Source organism: Terrapene carolina, unplaced genomic scaffold (assembly GCF_002925995.2).
Source record: "Terrapene carolina triunguis isolate 2854851 unplaced genomic scaffold, T_m_triunguis-2.0 Scaffold96, whole genome shotgun sequence".
Taxonomy (NCBI): Eukaryota; Metazoa; Chordata; order Testudines; family Emydidae; genus Terrapene; species Terrapene triunguis.
Window position 1 is genome coordinate 56,399,469 of NW_020664447.1, and position 20,740 is coordinate 56,420,208.

At 43.7% G+C, this 20,740-nt stretch overlaps 2 protein-coding genes across 4 annotated transcripts in view; one reads left to right on the forward strand and one right to left on the reverse strand.

The window, feature by feature from the left end:
- Window positions 1-15,644, reverse strand: part of PPP2R3C (protein phosphatase 2 regulatory subunit B''gamma) — a 29,160-nt gene extending 13,516 nt beyond the window's left edge. Inside the window, exons 1-9 of one of the 3 annotated variants that reach the window (XM_024196003.3) lie at window positions 15,509-15,644; window positions 12,694-12,821; window positions 11,425-11,529; window positions 9,539-9,651; window positions 8,108-8,205; window positions 3,200-3,270; window positions 2,036-2,168; window positions 765-820; window positions 612-687 (exon numbers count right to left, since the gene is read on the reverse strand). In XM_024196003.3, coding sequence (XP_024051771.1) covers window positions 612-687; window positions 765-820; window positions 2,036-2,168; window positions 3,200-3,270; window positions 8,108-8,205; window positions 9,539-9,651; window positions 11,425-11,529; window positions 12,694-12,821; window positions 15,509-15,557 — 829 coding nt within the window. In that variant the 5' untranslated portion in view covers window positions 15,558-15,644. Of the gene's footprint in view, window positions 1-611; window positions 688-764; window positions 821-2,035; window positions 2,169-3,199; window positions 3,271-8,107; window positions 8,206-9,538; window positions 9,652-11,424; window positions 11,530-12,693; window positions 12,825-14,847; window positions 15,022-15,508 lie in introns of those variants that run through there. The other 2 variants (XM_024196002.3, XM_024196004.3) reach the window with 2 other exon arrangements.
- A 234-nt stretch (window positions 15,645-15,878) lies between these two features.
- Window positions 15,879-20,740, forward strand: part of PRORP (protein only RNase P catalytic subunit) — an 87,173-nt gene continuing 82,311 nt past the window's right edge. The window contains exons 1-2 of the mRNA XM_024195999.3: window positions 15,879-15,932; window positions 17,462-18,875. Coding sequence (XP_024051767.2) covers window positions 17,875-18,875 — 1,001 coding nt within the window. The 5' untranslated portion in view covers window positions 15,879-15,932; window positions 17,462-17,874. The remainder of the gene's footprint in view (window positions 15,933-17,461; window positions 18,876-20,740) is intronic.

Here is a 20,740-nt window from a genome sequence, read left to right on the forward strand (position 1 = left end):
AGAAGTGTCAAGTTCATTTAACATATTTCACATTCTTTTGGATTAAATGTATAAGTAAAGTTATTAAATTGCAATGTTCTAGCTCCGTAAGAATATTTATAGTGCACCCTAAGCATATACAGAATGTAGAAAGACAAGGTCCCTGCCCCAAAGCACTAACAGCATAAGTCACATGAAGATGGTAGATGGACTAGAACAAGCCTCAGTACAGAAATGGAGAGCAACAATGTAAGAAAGTTTAGCGGCAAAAGTAGTTTTAAAGAAGGAATGGAGGGCGATTGGCACACAAGGAGGGGGCTGTTTCAGGGGTAAAGAAGAGATGCACAGATAAGAGTGGGAATAGACATCGGGAGCAGTTAGGACAGAAGGTAGGGAAGAGTCTAAGGAGCATGTAGAGAGATGTAAGGGATAGTGAATTTGAGGACCAAAAACATGAACATGATGCAGAAGGTGAGAGGGATGTAGTGAAGAATGGAGGAAGCAAGAGAGGAAGATTATCTAAGCAGTGGGGTTTTACACAGATATGGGACCACAGAGGAAAGGTAATACTGAGTCTCTGACAAAATTATGCAAGCTAGTGAATACAAATGACTGTGCATGTAGGAACATACCATAAACCCTCAATGCGGACGGAGCAGAAAACCAATTTGTTTCTTGACTTTCTTTAGAAAGTTCTTCATCCCTTAACTAAATGAAAAGGAAGCACACAGTTAGAATTCAGGAAGTGCAAAGTGAAATAACAAAACATGTCAAGAGATTTTTACCTCCAATAAGTCATCCAGAAAGCTGCAAGCTAAAATATCTTGTATCTTTATCTTGCCTGTGGGAAAAGAAAAAAAAATATGTAACATGGTCACCTAGTTACACATCAACCTGGCCTGACTCACTTGAGAGGTTCCATTTACTTTTGTGGTACTGAGTGAATAAGATTACCAAGATTGGGTCCCAAAGATTACCAGGAAAAACAATGCAAACTTTTTATTATCAATTATGCTTCCTAATCCATCAAAAAGAGAATCAATAAAAAAGCTTATCACACAAACACAAGTTAAAATGTTAAATTTAAGGATCAAACACAAGTCATTTAAAAAAAAAATACAAATTAGCTGTTATAGTGTACAAAGCCTGACATTTGTAAACTGTGTCTCAGTTCAAAAAGGAATCATTATGGAATTACACAATTTTAAAGACAGGAAGTTAGGATCAAAATTATGAGTGTTTATTACAAAGTCACAAGTGAAACATAAACAACTTGTGTTTGTGCATTTGTGAAAGTTATAGGCCAGGTCTATACCGAAAACTTTTAACAGGATAGTAACATTGGTTGGGTGTGATTTTTTTGCTTTAATACAACATTTTTTATACTGGCAAAAGGCCTAATATGTAGGCATAGTTATAGTGGCAAAACATGCCAAAACAGCTTATTTCATTCAGGGAACTGGTATAAGCTATACCAGCAAAAGCACTCTTTTGATGGTGGAAGCTCTGTCTACACTAGGATGGTTTCCTGGTATAGCTATACCACAAACCTTTTCTAGTGTAGATTAGGCCAGAGATACTCAAAAATCCAACTAACGAGAGTATATCAGATTGACAGAAAGATCTCTGGCTTGTGTTTTATGAGAAGAATTACTTGGCAGAATACCATCAGAACTGCGGTAGTTGTTGTACTGCACTTAACTGTAGTAGGGATTAATATAAAGCTAATCCTAGTTCATTTATTTTTGCAGCAGTATGGCCCAACATATTATTTTTAATTTCTAAGCAAATACTCTGGAGTACAACTCTGAGGTGGTATTTCATTAGGACTCATTCTGACTCTGATCCTGCAATCTGATCTGTGCAGACACACCATTAAACCTATGCAGAACCCCACAGTCTTCAGTAGAGTTCAGTCCGCACAGATCCGATTGCAAGATTGGGGCCTATGAAAATATTTGTACAATGTTATGAAGATAGAAACAACTTCAGTATTCCTATTTTAAAAGTAAAAACATTTCCACATATGTTTGAGAGTTTGAAAACATAAGTTTACCTGTTCTGAGAGGGTCTAAAAAGAAGAAGAACTTTCTAACCGCAGTGCAGACATAGAACGAGTAAAATGATTTTTCTAAACCATCCAACTGTGGCAAAGTAGGGATAAGTTCCAAAATATAATTTTCTAAATCCTGCAAAATTAAAAAAGGAAAGAAAATATGCTTTGAGATTATAAACATTGCCATTGTTCAATTTAAATTAATTGTTTAAATTATTCTTTTGCTTTACAAGTTTTATTTGTTGAAAATATTATCCTGCAATGTCACTGTACTGCTTGAGTTATTTAATCACCTAAAACCTCTCCCTTTCTTCAAATTTTTAAACCCGAGTTTGACTAATGATGATCTCTTCCTCTACAAATTTCAGAAATTTACTGCACCTAGTAAATCAGATGGTATCTTGAATAATTAGAGACTAATTAAAACCTCTATTCAGATGGCTTATACCATTGCCAGTAAAAGTAACAGGAGAAGAGCATATGACTGCACAGCAGCAGTTTTTTTGGTGTCAAAATTAAAAGACACCAGGAGCAACAGGAAGAACAGAGGGTGCTGAGACAGTGCTCCCTCATATGATGAAACAAAGATTTCTGTACACTTGAGGTTGTTTCTTCAAGATGAACACCATGTAAAATGCACACCTGGCATTATGACTGGCACTGTTTCATTAGTAAAACAGGGGGGAAGGAGAAATACATGTGAATATGTGGTCAATCGAATCTTTGCCGAATGCCAGTGCACAATTGTGGGATCTGGATTTTCTTTTCACTTAATATTCGATCATAGATTTTATTTTATTTTTTAAGACTGCTACATGTGTAAAGATAAAATAATCTGAAGAGCATTTTTAGCACCAGTCTTTTACATCACCTCTTTATCAATAAATATAATAGAATATCAATTATCTGAAATCTTAGTATTGAAATCTCCCTAAGGAATTACCAGTATGTCTCCCAAACTAGCGATTCCCTTGCTATTAAATCTCTATTACTATGTATAAGCTCCTCTTTATCCAAACAAATCTGGTGTCACCCAAGATGTCTGGACTATTGGGATCTTACTCTAATGGAGAAACATTAAAGTACAAGTCACCTTTATCCTCTCTGTTGATTTAAGCTACCCAGGATAAAGTACATTAAATTTACTGAGGGGGCAGTACTTACCGATTCTCTGAGGTAACCCTGTCCTGCCACATCATATAAACTGAGGCCTATTCTTGTCTGGTGAAGCCATACTGTAAAAAAGGATTTAGAATCATGATACAGGTTCCTTTTTTGGGGCAAAGAATACTTAGTTAACAGAGTTAAAGTTGACTGACAGTCTCTTGTACCCTTTCAGAATGTCAAATGCACCTATACTTAATCCTCTGAAAACCAGGAATTACAGATTTAAGGTACATATCAATCCTGCCCCACAATCTTTACCCTACCACCCAGAGTTAACAAGCGTCACTGGGGATATACTGTAAGTATGTTTCAGCCAAGGTTGCCCCACATGCAACTATGAGGAATGACTAAGTAAATGTGCCATTTTATGTGGTGTGTTGTGTCCCATGGAATTGTATTCTCTAATTTATTGGCATGTACTTACTACTCCTGAGGGAATTCTGTGCCAAAAAATTAAAAATTCTGCACCAAAAAAAATAAAAATTCTGCACACAATATTTTAAAATTCTGCAACATTCTGCATATTTTGTCAATAAATATATGTGGAGGCTCCAGCATGGCAGTGGGGAGCACAGGCCACTGGCTGCACGGAGGTGGGAGATCATCCTGCAGCCGCACCCCCCTGGGGACACGGACTTGGCAGTGAGGCTGCACCTGACCCTGACAGAGTGCAAGGGCCGGGCCTGCCCCAGAAATACCCCAGGGTCATGCCCCTCTGTGCCATGCAAACCAAGATAGCAAGTGAGAGAGACAGAGTCTTGAACGCGCACATCCAACCCTAGCCCCCAATCTGGGTGTGGGGCAAGCAGGCTCAGCCCGAAAGGATCTAAGTGTGGGGGGATCCAGGTGTGGGGTGAGAGGCTTCTATGTGGGGCAATCTGGGTGTGGGCAGCCTGGTGTGGGGAATGCAGGGTGGATCTGGATGCACAGGGGCTCGTTGGGGGGTTCCAGGTGCAGTGGGAATGGGACTCTGCAGGGGGATCCAGGTGAAGGTGGTTGGGGCTCAGCACGGGAAGTCAGGATGTGGGGGATGGGGCTTGGTGTGGGGGCTCAGTGGGGGGGTCCAGGAGCAACTGGTTGGGGCTCAGTGGGGGGAGGGTGCAGGGAGCTTATCAGGGTTGTGTAGGGGGATGGGGCTCGTTGAGGTGGGGGTTTGAGTGCAGGGGATTCAGCAGGGGATGGTCTAGGTGCAGGGGTTGAGGTTCGGGGAGGGTATCTGGGTATATGGGGGGGGGGTCTGGATGCACAGGGGTTGTGCAAGGGGAAGCAGCTTTCTGACCCGGCCATGGCCGCTCCTTGCAAGGGAAGAGGAAGTCCCGTCCTCCCCGACCTCCAGCCTGGCTGGGACTAGAGATGAGCATGATGCAGGGTAGGAGCCATTGGCCAGTGCGGCCTCAGCCACCCGCAATGATTTACCTCCCTGCTGGCTGCTCCAGGCACCCAAAACGCCACACCTTCGCTGCAGGGGAGGGGTGTGTGACCACTTTTGCAGCTTCTCTTTGCTTCACCATCAGAAATCATTTTTCTGCAAGGAAGCAAAGAAATCCATGGGGGCATGAATTTTGTGCATGTGCAGTAGCACAAAATTCCCCCAGGAGTATGTACTTCAATGGCCCTTTACTGTTACTGTTAGGGTATACCAACCCAGCAGCTGGGGTTGTAATTCCCATCTTGAGTAGACATGCGTGCATTCTGCTCGAGCCAGCACCTAAAACTAGCATTGTGGCTGGGGTGGCACAGGCAGAGTGATTTGGGCTAGCTACCTGAGTACAATCCTAGCCAAGGTCCTAGGTCCTTCCTCATGGCTACAATCCTACAATACCTGAGTACAATCCTATCTAAGGTCCTTCTTCATGGCTAGCTGCTCAGGCCACACTGCTACTTCTAGCTTGAGCAGAGCTATTGTGTGTTTGCCTACCTAAGCTGGAAATTACACCTCCCTGATGCAGTATAGACGTCCCCTTTAGAAACTGGTGCAGGGATTACTTCTAGCAAGTTGCAATAGCCCACACCACAATATATGGAGAGGTGCATCTACACCTATGTGGAGCCCTCGTTTTTGCACTGAGTTATGTGGGTTGTTCAAAGAGTGAAGCAACACAGTTCAATCTTGACGTGGGAATTTGTAGTAGTATGATAGTATCCATGATAGCGCACTACAGGACAGGGATAAGAGTAGGACATATTCCACCAGGAATCCTTAGGGATGCTATCATCTGGCAAAATTGGGGTAGTCTGTGCAGGATAGGTGGAGTGGGTGAGTATAGGCCAGGCGGAGGCAGCTCATGTTCACTAAACCCAACGTAAACACAACTTTTGCCTTAGTGAGGACATGGTTTGACATTTTCTCCTACTGTACCTATGTGCTTTGTCTCCACCAATACTCCATATCATCTAGCAGAATAGAGTGCTATGTCACTTGTCAGGGGCAGGTTGGGCTTGTGACACCCTGGCACCCCCATATTCACCACTGCATATAATTATGATATGTTTTGTACAAAGTATGCCTTGTGAATATCATTCTAAAAGTCCTGATCTGCTAGACATCAATATCTCATTGGATTGTAAGTACTATCACTGTATGTGAAGTTATGAAGTTTGGCTATGTATGTGCTACTGAAACATGTTGTGAGGTTGAAAACACCCATAAGCAGACTTTCAGGTACAACAATAAAAAGGCCAAACAATGTTGATTGCTTATTGAGGAAATACACACAAGCACATGGATTACCCCAGGAACTGCGTACAATAGAAACCTCTCAGACATAGCACTACACAATGGGAACTGTTTGACCCAGGTCACAGCAAAAGAGCTTTCCAGCAAGTTGGAAGAAGATATAAAACTTGGCTTCAATCTCTCTACAACACAACACCTGAAAGTACTGGAGGAAAAAAGACTGAACTGGGGGTGGGGGGCGAGAGTGCTAGTCCCAGGCAGGAAAGAAGGAAGCCTGCCTGTGTATGCAAAAGCTAACCTGATTGTACTATCTAACTGAGTGAGACACTGCTTGATTCAAATCCTAACTATTACATTAGGCTTAGATTGCAGTTTTGTTTTATTTCTTATGGTAATTGACTTTCATCTGTTTGCTATCACTTAAAATCTATCTTTCTGTAGTTAATAAATCTGTTTTATGTTTTATCTTAACCAGTGTGGTTTTGAGTGAAGGGTTTGGGGAAAAATCTCAGCTCAGTTAACAAGGGTATGTGCATCGTCCTCTTCACATTGAGGGAGGGGCGGACTAGGTAATAAATTCATACTGGTCAAGTTTTGACCAGGGCAGGATGGTACAGATCCAGGTTCCTAGGCTGGGGAGCTGCGGGTATTTTGGCTGGAGCCTATCTATTGTTGGTTCACACAGTGACTGGCAGAGCATCCATGAACACAGCTGGGTGTGATCCCTGCCTGTGGATGTTGGTGTGAGCGCAAGCTTGGAGGGCTTTGCAGCTTATCACAACATCACAGTGTGAGAGGGAACCCAGATTGGTAGAACAGAGGGCTCAGCTGTACCCCAGTTCCAGGTGGCACCCCGGAAGGGACATATCACAGGGATATCACTCGAAGTGGGCAGAGTTAAGAGTGCAGGGTAGAACTGGTGTGTGCCTGAACTCTGTGTTTCCTGGTTTGCAGAGGTTTAAGTATAGGTGCATTTGATGTTCTGAAAGGATACAAGCTTCTGCAGGTCAACCTTAACTCTGTGTAAACCAAGTTTTTGGGCAGTGAATTTCTCTTGGTTTTTGAGGAAGTGGTGTTAGTAAGGAAGGTATGATTCAGGGGCACAAGGAGGCTTCCTGGGAACACCTCACTACTATTCAGATACCACTTCTGCCCTCCCCCTGGCTCCTCCATGCTCTCAGTAGGGCTGGGAAGGTATGGGGAGAAAGGAAAGTTGTAACTGATGGGCTGTGAGAAGCACATCTACCAGCTGGAAGCAGTAAGGCAGAGTGGAGGGAAGCTCCAGATTCCACTCTGGGGACTAATGTAGGGGGAAGGGGCTCTGCACAATCTTCTGCAGCATAGGAGTACAGAGGTGTGAAGGGTTCATTCTTCTTAATAAGACATTTTCAGATTAATCAGAACATTCCCTGGAGAAGAATATAGTTTGACACAATAGCTCCGAGAGATGTGAACTGATCTATTCACAAGAGGGTGCCACACAGACAACCTGCTTACACCTAAGTGTGTAATGGAAGAAACCCAAAACTAACAAAAAAAGCTTGTTGTGGAACTCAGGGCTGGTCTACTCTAGAAGCGCTACAGCAACACAGCTGCACTGATGCAGCTGCGCCACTGTGGCACGTCTGGTGAAGACGCCCTATGCCAACAGGAGAGACCTCTCATCACAAAACCACCTCCACAAGAGGTGGTAGCTATATTGGTGAGAGAAGCTGGCACATCTCTGTCCACACTGGCGCTTAGGTTAGTGGCTTATTCACACCCTGGAGCGACATAAGTTATACTGACATACATGGTAATGTGTACAAGCCCTCGGTTGCTTAAAGAAGAGCATAAGGCATCTTAAATAGTTACCCATTCACTACTTTTCCTTGTGTGGTGTCAAATCTGCAACAGTAGCTTGGAACAGTCTTAGCAGGAAGTCAAGGTGTGAGTAAGCAGGAAGGCAGATGACTTTCAAAAGCTTTATTTCAAAGCCATAAGGAACCTGCCATTGATATTTCAGGAGTTTGAATCTTTTTTCCTATAAAACAATACTCAGGAAAAAAAGGTGGAACAGGAAAATAGGATTTGTAACCTAAGGGCCAGATATTGCTCCTGTTGAAGAGAACTGCAAGTGTCCTGTTAGACTTCAACAGGTGAAGGGCCATACACTAGGAATATAATACAACTTAAATACGCCTGAAAATAAAATAATATTCAATATCACAGAAGAAATATCTACTCACCTTTTCTCATCACATAATTGAAGAACTGCATGATAGATATCCTTCCATAGGGATCATTGTGGAGTAATTTAGCAAAGACTTTCGCTGTAAAGAACTGCCTATGAAACACAAGAATGACAACACTAAGGGTTTGTCGACACTAAGGGCTTGAAATGCGACAATCTAGACACTACCTATAGAATGAATTCTTCCATCAACCTAGTGCCGTCTACACCAGGGGTTAGGTCGGCTTAACTAGGTCGCTCAAGGGTGTGGATTTTGCATACCCCTGAGTGACGTAGCTGGGTTGATCTAACTTTTTACTGTAGACCAAGCCTCAGACTGTGCAAACCTAATATAATGACATCAAGTTGACTGGTTGATCCAGCTACAGTATATAAAACAACTAACATTCGTCTGAATATTATTTCATGACAGGATAGGATATGTTATTTTTCTGGAAATGGATAAAAAGAATAGAAGACACTAGGCCAGATCTTAATCTCAGGCATGCTATCCAGGTGCCTCAGAAAATCTGTAACATGAATGAATTGCACAAGTAAAGTAAGAGATTTTAAGAGAGATGCGCAGTGACATACAATGGATATAAGAGATCAGAAAATTAACCTGAATTTTCAGAGCTGCCTGGTTTTCTACAACAAAAACAAAATATAAAATGTAATGTCCTGATACTGCAGTCGCTCCCTGTCCAATTTTCCTCATTGGTTTCAAGAGTAGTTTCCCACATTATAATATCAAACGCTTTGTTTCTATTTATAGAAAGTAAACTATGCACCACTTAACTAGGACAGCTCAGATTTAAGCTCAATAATGAACAGCATCAACTGCTGCTTAGTGGAGATGCCTTCTGATGATTTAATGGTCTTTTGTGTATTTCAATTCTGGTTAAATCTATTTACCCTTTTAGCAGCTTCCAAGTCTCCTTAACTAGGATGATGTATGAAGAAACTGTATGACCTGCCTGACTACAACCTGTTCTTGACTATTAATTTGCTTCTGCCAAATCAAACAAACTAACTGGGCTGCTATGCTGGGTGTATAAAAGAGGCCTCTGACACTGGAGAGGCACCAGGATCAGTCCATCCGTTAGTGTAGATAGTGCTTCTTCCCAGCCACATGAGCTCTGCGGTTTCCTGGACAGTAGCATTACTATTAGAATGGTATTTCTGTTCGTAAGAACTTCCTCTTAATTAAAATGAAACAGGATTTACTGGGGCATCTCAATCAAAAGGATCCTACCATGTCTGACATTAACTTTTTTGCAGAGGTGCAAATTGAAGAGTCCAGTGATAATTTTCTTATATAATACCATTTGCTCACCCTTAGTTAAACTTCCTATTATAACTTCAAATAGTTAGATAGTTAAATAGTATTATGATCTTAAATAGCTGTTTAGCTTTAGTAAGCATGCACTAGATAAAGGAGCCTTACTTGCACTTGGGTCCAGCTTTCTCACCAACTTTCAAGAAGCTCTCATAATTGATCATTGCTTCCTCCCCAATCATAGGTGGTGTCTGATGTTTGTCCAGCAGAAACCACAAATTCTTAAAAGGGATTTAGATTTGGTTAGGGAAATATCACGTAACAAATGTTAACGTGCTCAAACAGGTTACTCATATCTAGGGCTCTGTGTCTGACACGGATGTCACAGAAGACACGGATTTGGTGACTTTCTGCGACCTCCGTGACTTCTGCAGGGGCCAGTGTGGCTGACCCCAGGGCCAGCAGCTCAGGTGGCCCCGGGGACAGCCACAGCAGCCACTGCTCCAGCAGACCCCGGCAGTGGTCCTGGGGTGGACGGAGCAGCCACGGTCCATGGCCCCTGGCCCCTGGTGCCACTGGCCCCGGCTCCCTCCCCCCCGATGCCCCGCCCCAGCAGTGCCCCCGGAACCTTCCCCCTCCCCCCGGCCAAGATTTAATCACATGCATTTTTGTTATAAGTCATGGACAGGTCAAGGGCTGTGAATTTTTGTTTATTGCCCGTGACCTGCCCATGACTTTTACTAAAAATACCAGTGACTAAATCGTAGCTGTACTCATATCTAAGAGTATGTCTTCAATGCAGAGTTAATTTGGGCGACTGGCACTCAGCTTTGAGCACCCAGGTTGGCCTAGCTCAGGTGCAAGCCGCCACATTGCAAACCTATAGTTGAATGTGTCCACCCAACTGCATCCATACTGGTACTCTACTCATCTGTGTGTATCATTTGGGGGGCCATAGCCCATAGTTCTTTGTACCCAGTAAGTTAAGCTGTTCTTTGATTCTTTCTCAGTGAATTGCATAGGTACTGGAACTAGGGGGTGCTCCTGCACCCCCTAGCTTGAAGAAGTTTCTATCATATAGAGGGTTTACAGTTTGGTTCAATGGCTCTCAGCACCCCCATTATTGCTCCAGCACCCCTGGTGAATTGTGGGAGAACTTGTCTTTCCTGGCTATTCAGGGGGAATTGTGGGAAGGCATTGGAGGACTATCAGCACTTGAGTGATTTAACCTGCGTTCACACTACAAAACTGGCAGGCTAGCAGCCCATGTGTAAACAGCACTTAAGCTTTAGCTCACACCCCAAGATGGGCCAACTATCTGGGATGTAAAGCACCACCACACTCAGGTGAGAGGTTTTGTGGGTGGGCAGGAGCCAGGATAGGGGCAACACTTGACGTAAGAGCTTAAGTTAACTCTGCAGTGAAGACAAGCCCTAACAATAGACTCATAGACTTTAAGGTCAGAAGGGACCATCACGATAACCTAATCTCACCTCCTACATGTTGCAGGCCACAGAACCTCACCCATCCACTCCTATAATAGATCCATAACCTCTGGCTGAGTTACTGAAGTCCTCAAATCATGGTTTAAAGACTTAAAGTTACAGAGAATGCACCATTTACACTAGTTTAAACCTGTAAGTGACCTGTGCCCCATGCTGTAGAGGAAGGCGAAAACCCCCCAGAGTCTCTGCCAATCTGACCCAGGGGAAAATTCCTTCCCAACCCCAGATATGGTGATCAGTTAAACCCTGAGCATGTGGGCAAGACCCAGCAGCCAGACAACTGGGAAATAATTCTCTATAATAACTCAGCGCCCTCCTCATCTTCTGTCCCATCACCAGCCATTGGAGATATTTGCTGCTCGCAGTCGCAGACCAGCTACATGCAATTGTAGGCCATCTCATCAGACCATCCCCTCCATAAACTTATCAAGCTGAGTCTTGAAGCAAGTTAGTGTTCTTGCCCCCACTGCTCCCCTTGGAAGGCTGTTCCAGAACTTCACTCCTCTGATGGTTAGATTAAGAAATGATACATTCTTAGTGCCTTCTTACCTGCAGCTCTTCATTATCTAACAGCTCTCTACTTTTTCTCTGTAGAAAGACTGCTCTAGATTCTTCTCTTAATTTCTGCAGTAAGACTTCATCCTCAGCTGGTAGCTAAAAATATTACAATGTTATTATTTGTATTGCATTCCTTAATCCCCAATCAGGATCAGGGTCCTGTTTTGGTAGGTGCTCTACAAGCACTTCAGAATACAAGTCTATGTCTTACAAAGAGTTTACAGTCTAATCTGTAACAATATGCAATCTACCAAAAAAATAGGATGGAAGGAAGGAGTATGTTTTTATCGTGTATTATATATGGCCTAAATATTTCCACAGTGATATTATAAACTTTGTAATATGAACTGGAATTATGTTCGCTATGGAGCCAAAACCACTGCAAGATCTTAGTTTCTGATCTCATGAAAGACAAATAACTGCAAAATGTCTCAAGTCACTGTCTCCTATTACTTCTTGGTTTATAGCCCAACTTTGATTGATGCATAAAAATACCTTTTCATATTTTTTGCATGGTACAACTATTGCCAAACATCTGACACTGAACAATATCCTGGTCAATGTAACCTAAAATCCTTAATACAGTTCCGGTGAATTTATAAGCATTTTCAATATGTAAATTTCATATTGCTGCTTCATTAAGTACTTTTGCCAAACAGTACACTCAGATGTGTGCCATGGATTTTACTAGAACCTGAGGATGTACGGGATGTCAGTGCAATCTATATTTCAGTAGGAGCATCTTCAATCCTCAGCATGCTGTATTTAAGAAGATACTATTTTATATAATGGATACATATGTGAAAAAGTAGACAAAAATAGTTTTTACTGATTATTTAAAGGTCTAGGACAGAGCATTCTATTTTTATTGTAAAAATGCTCAGGAAACAGGGTAGGGACTTCACGATACTGGCATTCCAGGGTCATGAATTGCATGTAAAGGTTGGAAAAGATGGGAAGTGGGCTTTCAAGTTTTGAAAACAGAGAAAATATATATTTTATGTTGCTCAATGCCTAACCCAATTAACCAATTAGCTACAGCATTAGCAAACTATTTCATGGCTTAATCAGATCCTCCTCAGCAGCTGTATGAGATTCATTAAATCCACAGCTAGAAGGGAAAAACACTCACAACACAACTCTCTCAAATTCTGACCCAATGTAGCTTTTGCTACTAAAATGCCAGTATTAAAGGGGTAAAGATTTTCTGCTTTGAGTGGTATATTCTTAGGTTTAAGTAGCTCTGGATATACCACTTACCCTGTAATAAAACCGTGGTATATTCATGTAGGATGTATTAACGCTTTTTCTTCCTCCTTTCCATTCCATGTAGTATTTTGTAAACAACTCCATTTCTTCATCCTTTAGCTCTTGTTCACTTTTTTTAGCTGCTTAACACAGAACAGAATATCTTACATTTTACCCCCAGGTAGACTGATTTTAACAAAGTGTTGGGTTAAAGGAAATCCATTTTGCTTTTATATAATTGCATTTTTAAACAACCAATGTCACTATAATCTGTATAATCTGCAGAAGGCATAAAGTAAAAGGCATAAATGCCTGGAAAACAGCAGACGTACATCATGTTTGTCTGCTCACCAAAGGCTTGCAGAAGACCCTCTCTGCTAACACCGTGTGGTCGGAAAGCTTTGAGTGGAGGTGGGCAGGGCTGTGGCTGGAAAAGGCAGGGAGCAGCAAGTTCTCTGGTGCTATTTTTTTTAATGTAATTCTGCTACAAGCACTAAGTCACCTCAGAGTCTTAATGTGCATTCAGAAGGGAGGTCTCTGTGGCAACATGACTCCCTCAAGAGTAGCACTACTATTGGATGAGGGAAAGTAGGTGCAGGTTCCCACAATTTCCCTGCAGATGCACAAGTTCCTTGGGGTTTCAGGACTACGATCCCTGCATACTACTGCAAACCCTTGGAAGAAAGATCCTGTTTGTTTCATCATAATGTGAAAGTCAAGGTTCCTGTGGTTTTTTCCCCTCACAGGAAGAGTGCACATTCTACATTTGCATTTAGCATAACTTTCTGCACATATCTAACTAAAGACTAATGAAAGCTTAGCAGTTGCTAAAACATACTTATATTAATTTAATCTATAATTTTTGCATTTACTATCTGTAGAAATTATAGATTAACTATCATGAAAAACTTGGCTTCAATCCCCACTTGTCTTTTGGGCTAGGACTATTTCTCCCTCTCTTCAGATCATTCATTGAAGAGAAATTATTGCTGTACATTACACCTGTATTTCTTTTGGGTAGAACTAAGGGGGCTCCACTCCATTCCCATGCAGTATTGTAAGCAAAGTTCAAAGTGTCAGAAACTATCTCCAGACATGTCTAAGTAATTGCTAATAAAGTGGTAAAATCTTTGAAGAAAACTGTAAGAATACCAGGTTTCAGAGTAGCAACCGTGTTAGTCTGTATCCGCAAAAAGAACAGGAGTACTTGTGGGACCTTAGAGACTAACAAATTTATTAGAGCATAAGCTTTCGTGGGCTACAGTCCACTTCTTCGGATGCATATAGAGTGAAACATATATTGAGGAGATATATATATACACACATACAGAGAGCATGAACAACTCCCACCTGTTCATGCTCTCTGTATGTGTGTATATATATCTCCTCAATATATGTTTCACTCTATATGCATCCGAAGAAGTGGGCTGTAGCCCACGAAAGCTTATGCTCTAATAAATTTGTTAGTCTCTAAGGTCCCACAAGTACTCCTGTTCTTTTTGTACGAATACCAACGTCCTCAGTAATGTGAATGAGAAATAAAAAGCACAACATTTTATTCAGTCACAACTAAATAAAAGTACAAATTACTACACGTTTATTTGCATTTATTCTTCATACAAAAGGTATGCAAATGCATCTCTACCCCGATATAACGCTGTCCTCGGGAGCCAAAAAATCTTACTGTTATAGGTGAAACCGCATTATACTGAACTTGCTTTGATCTGCCGGAGTGCGCAGCCCCCCCACTCCCACGAGCGCTGCTTTACCGTGTTATATCCGAATTCATATTATATCGGGTCGTGTTATATCGGGGTAGAGGTGTATACTAATTAGGCACTAAGATACCACAGCAAGGGGCTGGGTATATGTGCCTGAATACATTAGATAGGCATATCTCCTTGTCTATCAAAGATGCCAACCAAACTGAGGTCCTTGATATTAACAAAGGTTTGTCATTATTGTTCTACAACTGATTCTGTGGCTGTACAAGCCTGCAAGTTGTTGTCCCTAGGATTCATACAATAGTTGAAGCTACTTTCTACTTGGGGGCAAGTGTTTTTTTGAAAGTCATTTCTTTAGCTTGTATCATGCAATGATATGGTATCGATTTCACTGTGCACACTTTAACAACATATCGTGGTGGGGAGGGAAAGAAAACATTACCAGCATACAATGCAGACCCAAAAGCACTTGGACTTGGAATCCGGCATGCTCTGTCACTCACATGTAACATAAAACATCCTACGGGTTGCATCATTTTCAGCAGGAATGTTTTATGTGGCAAAGACGAGGGGTCTTTTTTTAAACGCAAACAGCTGAAATGTGATTTGTGAGAAATCTTAGCTCTAGTTCCAGGTGTGAGCCTCGCAGTCCTGGAGGCATCTGAGGGCCCTCATGAGCACAGAGAGCTCCAGCGAGGCTACACTAGACCTTCGGATGTGGTAGATAGCACGTGTTAGCTAATGCCACACCCTAAACGAGACCTGTGTGACCTCACCCCGATCTGCAGGGATCGGGCTCCAGGCCCCGTTCAGGCTTTACCCCTACCCCCGCTGAGGCAGCCTATCGGGGCGGGTCAGACACCCACTACGGTGGTGGTTTGTGACAGGGACGCCCGTCTGCTCGCTCACTGCACTGAGGGCCCGAACAGAGCCAGCTTGGGACCGGCTGGTTCCAGGGCAGGGCCGGGCTGTCAGCACAGCCCCTTAGCTCCGCGCTGGATCGAGCCTAGGGCAGAGCCAGAGACGCTCCCGCCCGCTCTCTGTGGGACCCCGCAGCCTCTGCGCCCCGCTTCCCGCTCGCTCCATGTTCCCCGCGCACTCACGGCCGGTGCAGGCGGCCAGCCGGCCCCGCAACGCCTGCTTCCACTCCATGACCCGCAACGCCCGCCCCAACGGCCACACATCCGGGTTACTGTTCCTCCATCACGTAACCACCATGCTAGGTGCGGGTAAGAAGCCGCTAAGGGCCCTGGCAATTACTTCCGGCGCCTGCGACCTGTCCCATACACCTCGTACGTCTCCGGCCGACTAAAGCCATTGGCGCTGACACCCTGCCCGTAACCAATATGGCGGCCACGGCCAACTAAGGCCGCTTTAATGTGCTCTGTTCTCATTGGATCCTGTGATCACATGCGTAACACGAGCCGGCAGTCTGGACTGCGGCGAGCCTCATACAGAGCCCTGATTGGCGGAGGGACCGTTCGGCGCGTGACAGAGAGCAAGTTCAGAGGAAAAGTTCTTCCTTAGGTAGAGCGACTGTCCGGCGCGGCTCCGCCATTACTTGACCCGCCCCCTTCGGCTATGAGTGGCATCCACCAGAGCCGCTCAGCGCTGCGATACTGACACCTGCAGCGCATCGCCTGAGACAGGCCCGCATGGGGAAGGCAGCAAAGGCATGGCCCGCAATTGGACCGCAGAAACTACATCCCCCAGTACGTGTTGCGCGCCCTGTATAGGCGGCCGGGTTGCATTGCATGCTGGGAGCTGTAGTTTTCAGCGTGCGGCCAGTAGTCACCGGGGCTGGGGCGTGTGAGGCGTGCGTTGTGCTTCCGTGCGCTGCAGCGGACCCTCGCCTCGCCCCGCCCCCGCGACTCCGGCAGGCCGCTGCCAGGCGCTGGTGGTGCCAACGGGCTCCCCGGGATACCGCTGACTCCAAAGGAGGCCCCTGCCTGCGCTCCGGCTCTGAATGAGCCGGCCCAGCTTGTGCGAGGGGGTCTTAGCTCCGCAGCTCATCGCAGCGTCTCTGAGCGGCCCAGGGAGCACGTCCCGACTGGCAGCGATCCTCTCCCAGGTCTGCGGAGAGGACGTGGACGTTGCACTATTGCCATAGGCCCAAGCACGCAGACATCACTAGTCAGGCCCAGATACCGCGAGATTGAAAACGTGCAGAGCTGCTGGAGTTAGTTATACCTGTTGATTGTTTGTCTTCTGGTGCCCAGGCTTCAGGTTTTCCAGTTAGTCTCTATAATCGTGCTGGCTAGAAACTTTTTTTAAAAGTGAAAGGTGAATCTCTTGCCTAATTACACCCCTTCAGCAGCGGGGGCTTTAAGAAATACACCAAATACTGTGAAACTTGTGATTAAAAATCACAAGAGCTGGCAACAAAGGTCCTCTCACAAGGATCCTTTCTGCCTCCTCCAAACACGTAAGAACGTAACATAAGAACAGCTGTAATGGGTCAAACTGATGGTCCGTCTAGCCCAGTATTCTGTCTTCCAACAGTGGCCAATGCCAGGTGCTTCAGAGGGAATGAACAGTACAGGTATTCATTAAGTGATCCATCCCCTGTTGCCCATTCCCAGCTTCTGGCAAACACACCCCTTCTCTTATGATTACACTGGCTGGATCCCAGCTATCACTATCCTTTGTGTACTTTTTAGGAAATAATAGCTTATTGGGAGGTGCCCATATTAAAAACTTGTTTGCAAAATGGTGTTGCCTCCCTCCTGAGCTATGGTTATCACTGGGAAAGCAGGTTTTGTTTAAATGGTGAGAAAAATTAATAGTCCTATATGTTTGCAGCATGTGAATGCCTGCCTTCCCGGATGTTTATCACAAGCTGTAAGTGATAAGGGAGCTTTGGTAGAAGTCCCATGTTAAAATATTGGCAGTTTATCACTGGCTTTTAGGTGAGCAAATTTTGGGTGCCAGACCTAAGATAGGTTAGGTAGGTCACTTTTTTGGTTGTAAAAATGTAAACTGAATTGTAATGCTGAAGTTACTACTCTGGAGATGTAAGTACTAATTGTGTATTGTTTGTGGTGTGTTTTCTGTAGGTAATTTCCTGACCTGATTTGGATGAAAGCGACAGAACAACTCTTAGTTCTTAGGAAGTTCACATAACTTCACCCCATTTTTATAGCATATATTTATGATAAACCTTAAACAGCCTCAGATTGGGCAGGCACAATAAAGTACAGAACCGCCAAGCCTCTTTCCTGGGAAGAGAGATGCCCCCTCACCCTTTGTATTAATAGTTTGGTAGTTTGAAATATTTCTTCTTTTGATGATGAAGGATTTTGCTATTTTTGTTTTAATGAGAGTCTTAAAAGCTCCCTTGTGATCTTTATTCAAAAACTTTCACAGCTTGACATCCCTTAAGACTTTTACTATAAACTTCCTTACACAAACTTCACTTCCCACTAGATCTCTCTTGGGGAGTGTTCCCAGTATATGCATTCTCCTCATCATGGCTTTCTTCCGTCCCACTAGCTTCTCGGGTTTGCAGACTTTGGGGAAATACCCCATGTTTTGGCCTGTTCCAAGGTGCCAACGGCTGTTTGCTGTCATCTTCCATCTCCCGAACAGGAAACATGTTAAATGTTTCCCTTTTACTACCACTTCTCAATCCGCAATACCAGTGGATCCCAAAGTAACTCATATGCTATCTACTAAGACCAGATCTAAAGGTAGAGATGGAGAGGAAAAAGAGGGCAGGGCCAGAGGAGACACCTCTTCTCCTCATCCTTTTTCCCTGTTCTCTGCTGGAGCTGCCAAGAGGAGATCAAAGAACCAAGAGGAACTGCTCATGATATCTAAAAAGAATGGTATCCGGCCCCCAGAAAAACCTTTGAGTGTGGCGGAATGGGAAGAGCTGAGGGGAGAATTTAAGGGAATTAGCAAGTTTGAAGATATAATGCTAGAGCAAATGATCAAATGCAACAGCTCCATAGATGTGGCCAAGTCCTTGCTATCTATGGTGGCAATGAGAAAAGGTGACATCAGTTATAATTTATTGGTCAAGTACCTGGCTCTGTGTGTCCGGCAGGAGCAGATGGCAGAAGTTTATGATGTCTATGATATAATGAAAGTCAGATTTAAGACTTTAGAAACTGGGGCTTACAGCCTTCTAATCAAGGGGCTGAGTGGTTCCAATCGGTGGAGAGAGGCCTTGTCGCTACTGGAAGAGATAAAAAAAGTCATGACCCCGTCAAAAGGGAACTATGGAGATTGTATCAAAGGGGCCCTCAATAACCAAGAAATAAACTTGGCATGTGAACTGTATCATGAAATGCTGGCTAAGGGTTTGATACCAAACTTGGATACGCTGCAGGTCGTTTTTGATACTGGCAAATGTGTGAAGGACGATCAGTTAAACAGTGAACTCTTAGGAATCCTCTTGTATCTGAGAGAAAATCAACTATATCCTGGAGAAGCTCTTATGCAGAGCATAAAGCTATGGTTTGAAAGGTAACTATTGTTTCAAAAGCAGTTACTGGTTAATGGGAATTGACTCTGTGATCCATTAAGACAGTAGTCCAAAGGCCAGTGTAAATCCCTGAAACCTTTTATCATTTTATGTTGTTTTTCCTTTTTTTTTTAAAAGCACTGCCATAATCGCTTTATTTCTACTGTAAGTAGAAAGTTTTGCCAGGTCTGAATTTCCTATCACAATTTTTACCTTTTCATTTTGCATTTTTCATATAGGGTATAGGTGTAGCATATTCCGATGAGTCCCACATCTCAGAATTTTTGTCTTCACCCGTTCTCATCCTTGGTTTGTTATGTTTGATAGCAAATACTGAATGTTGATGAGTGTCAGAATTTCCTCTGATATACTAGGGGAGAGAAATGGTAAATTGTACAAAATTGAGACGTTTCCCTCTGTGTTACAAGAAAATAGCAAAGGCCATGGGAAAAAAAATTCTGGTTCACTCCTTCTAATATGTGTTCGCTCAGAGGGTCACCAGAATAATTTCAGTAGAAGCCACTGAAGTCAGCAGATATTACAGTACACACAAGAATGAGATCTGTTGACTAAGAAAGTGCTTTTTTTACATAATCGCTTCTTAGAGTAGAACTGTAATTTTAAAAAAAAATCATATTAGTGGGAATAAAAGAGGACAACGTCATTATATTTTGGTCAGGGGGAAAGCCTGCTCATGTAGAGTTGAGTTGGTGGGAGGAAGGGTAATAGGGTTTCCCTTTTCCCTTATCTTTCAAGACAGTTAAAGAACCTCATATATCATTGTGGCCAATGCAATGTAGTGATGTGTGTGTTGGCACTGTGATGATGCAGTGTCAAAAGGTCACAATGCAAGCGTTGCAGTGACTTTGTGTGGGATCCATAAAGAGACTTAGGCGTTGTAATGCTGAGTGTCACCGTGCCTAATGTCTAGGCACAGGAACAACATGGTGATCCACAAAACCGTGTTATTTGCCTAGGCTCCCTGTACAATGAATGGGGAGAGATGGTCACCTAAGAAGTGCAATCCACAAAAGCCAGCACTGGATGGAGGGCTAATCTACACTGGCAACGTTAAGGCGTTGCCATGGCAGCGCTTTAACGTGGCTTGTGTAGTCGCGGCAGAGCGCTGGGAGAGAGCTCTCTCAGCAGTCTAAAAAACCCACCTCCATGAGAGGCGTAGCTCCCAGCGCTGCACTCAGCAGAGTGTTTTTTCACACCCCTGAGTGAGAAAGTTGCAGCGCTGTAAAGTGCCAGTGTAGACAAGCCCTTGGTTAGCCAATTGGAGATGCTAATGACAGGGGTGTGTGCTAAACCCCACTCAGCTCTCTCAGAGATAGGTTCTTAAATCTGGGCTGCAGGGAGGTGCCTATATCTGCTTAGTGATGCATGGATGGGAACCAGCTGCCTGGAGTTAGTGGGTTTTGGTGCCTAAGCCGTTTTTTGTTGGAATGAGTTAGGCACCTGCCTCACTACATGCAAACTGGCCAGAGGAAGTGGTGCTGGTTCCCATGCCCACTTTACAATTTTTATTCCAGTGGTTAGCACACTTGCCTGGGATATGGAAGACCCAGTTCAATCCCCCTCTCTCTGCCAGGGGGGAAGAAAGGATTTGAACAACAGATCTGCTTCTCAGGAGAGTGCTGTAACCCCTGAGCTATTCTGATGCAGGGCTAACTCATACACTCCTGTTGAAGCTGTTCCGCTGTAGATAAATCATGAAAGAGTGATTGGAACAGAGGGACTGGACCAAAATCTTCCACCTCCTGGAGGGGTATGCCTTAACCACTGGACTGCAGAGTTGTTCTCTCTCTGTCTGGCCCAAGGCCTGTTCCACTGTGGATAAATGCTTAAGTAGTCATATGCGGGG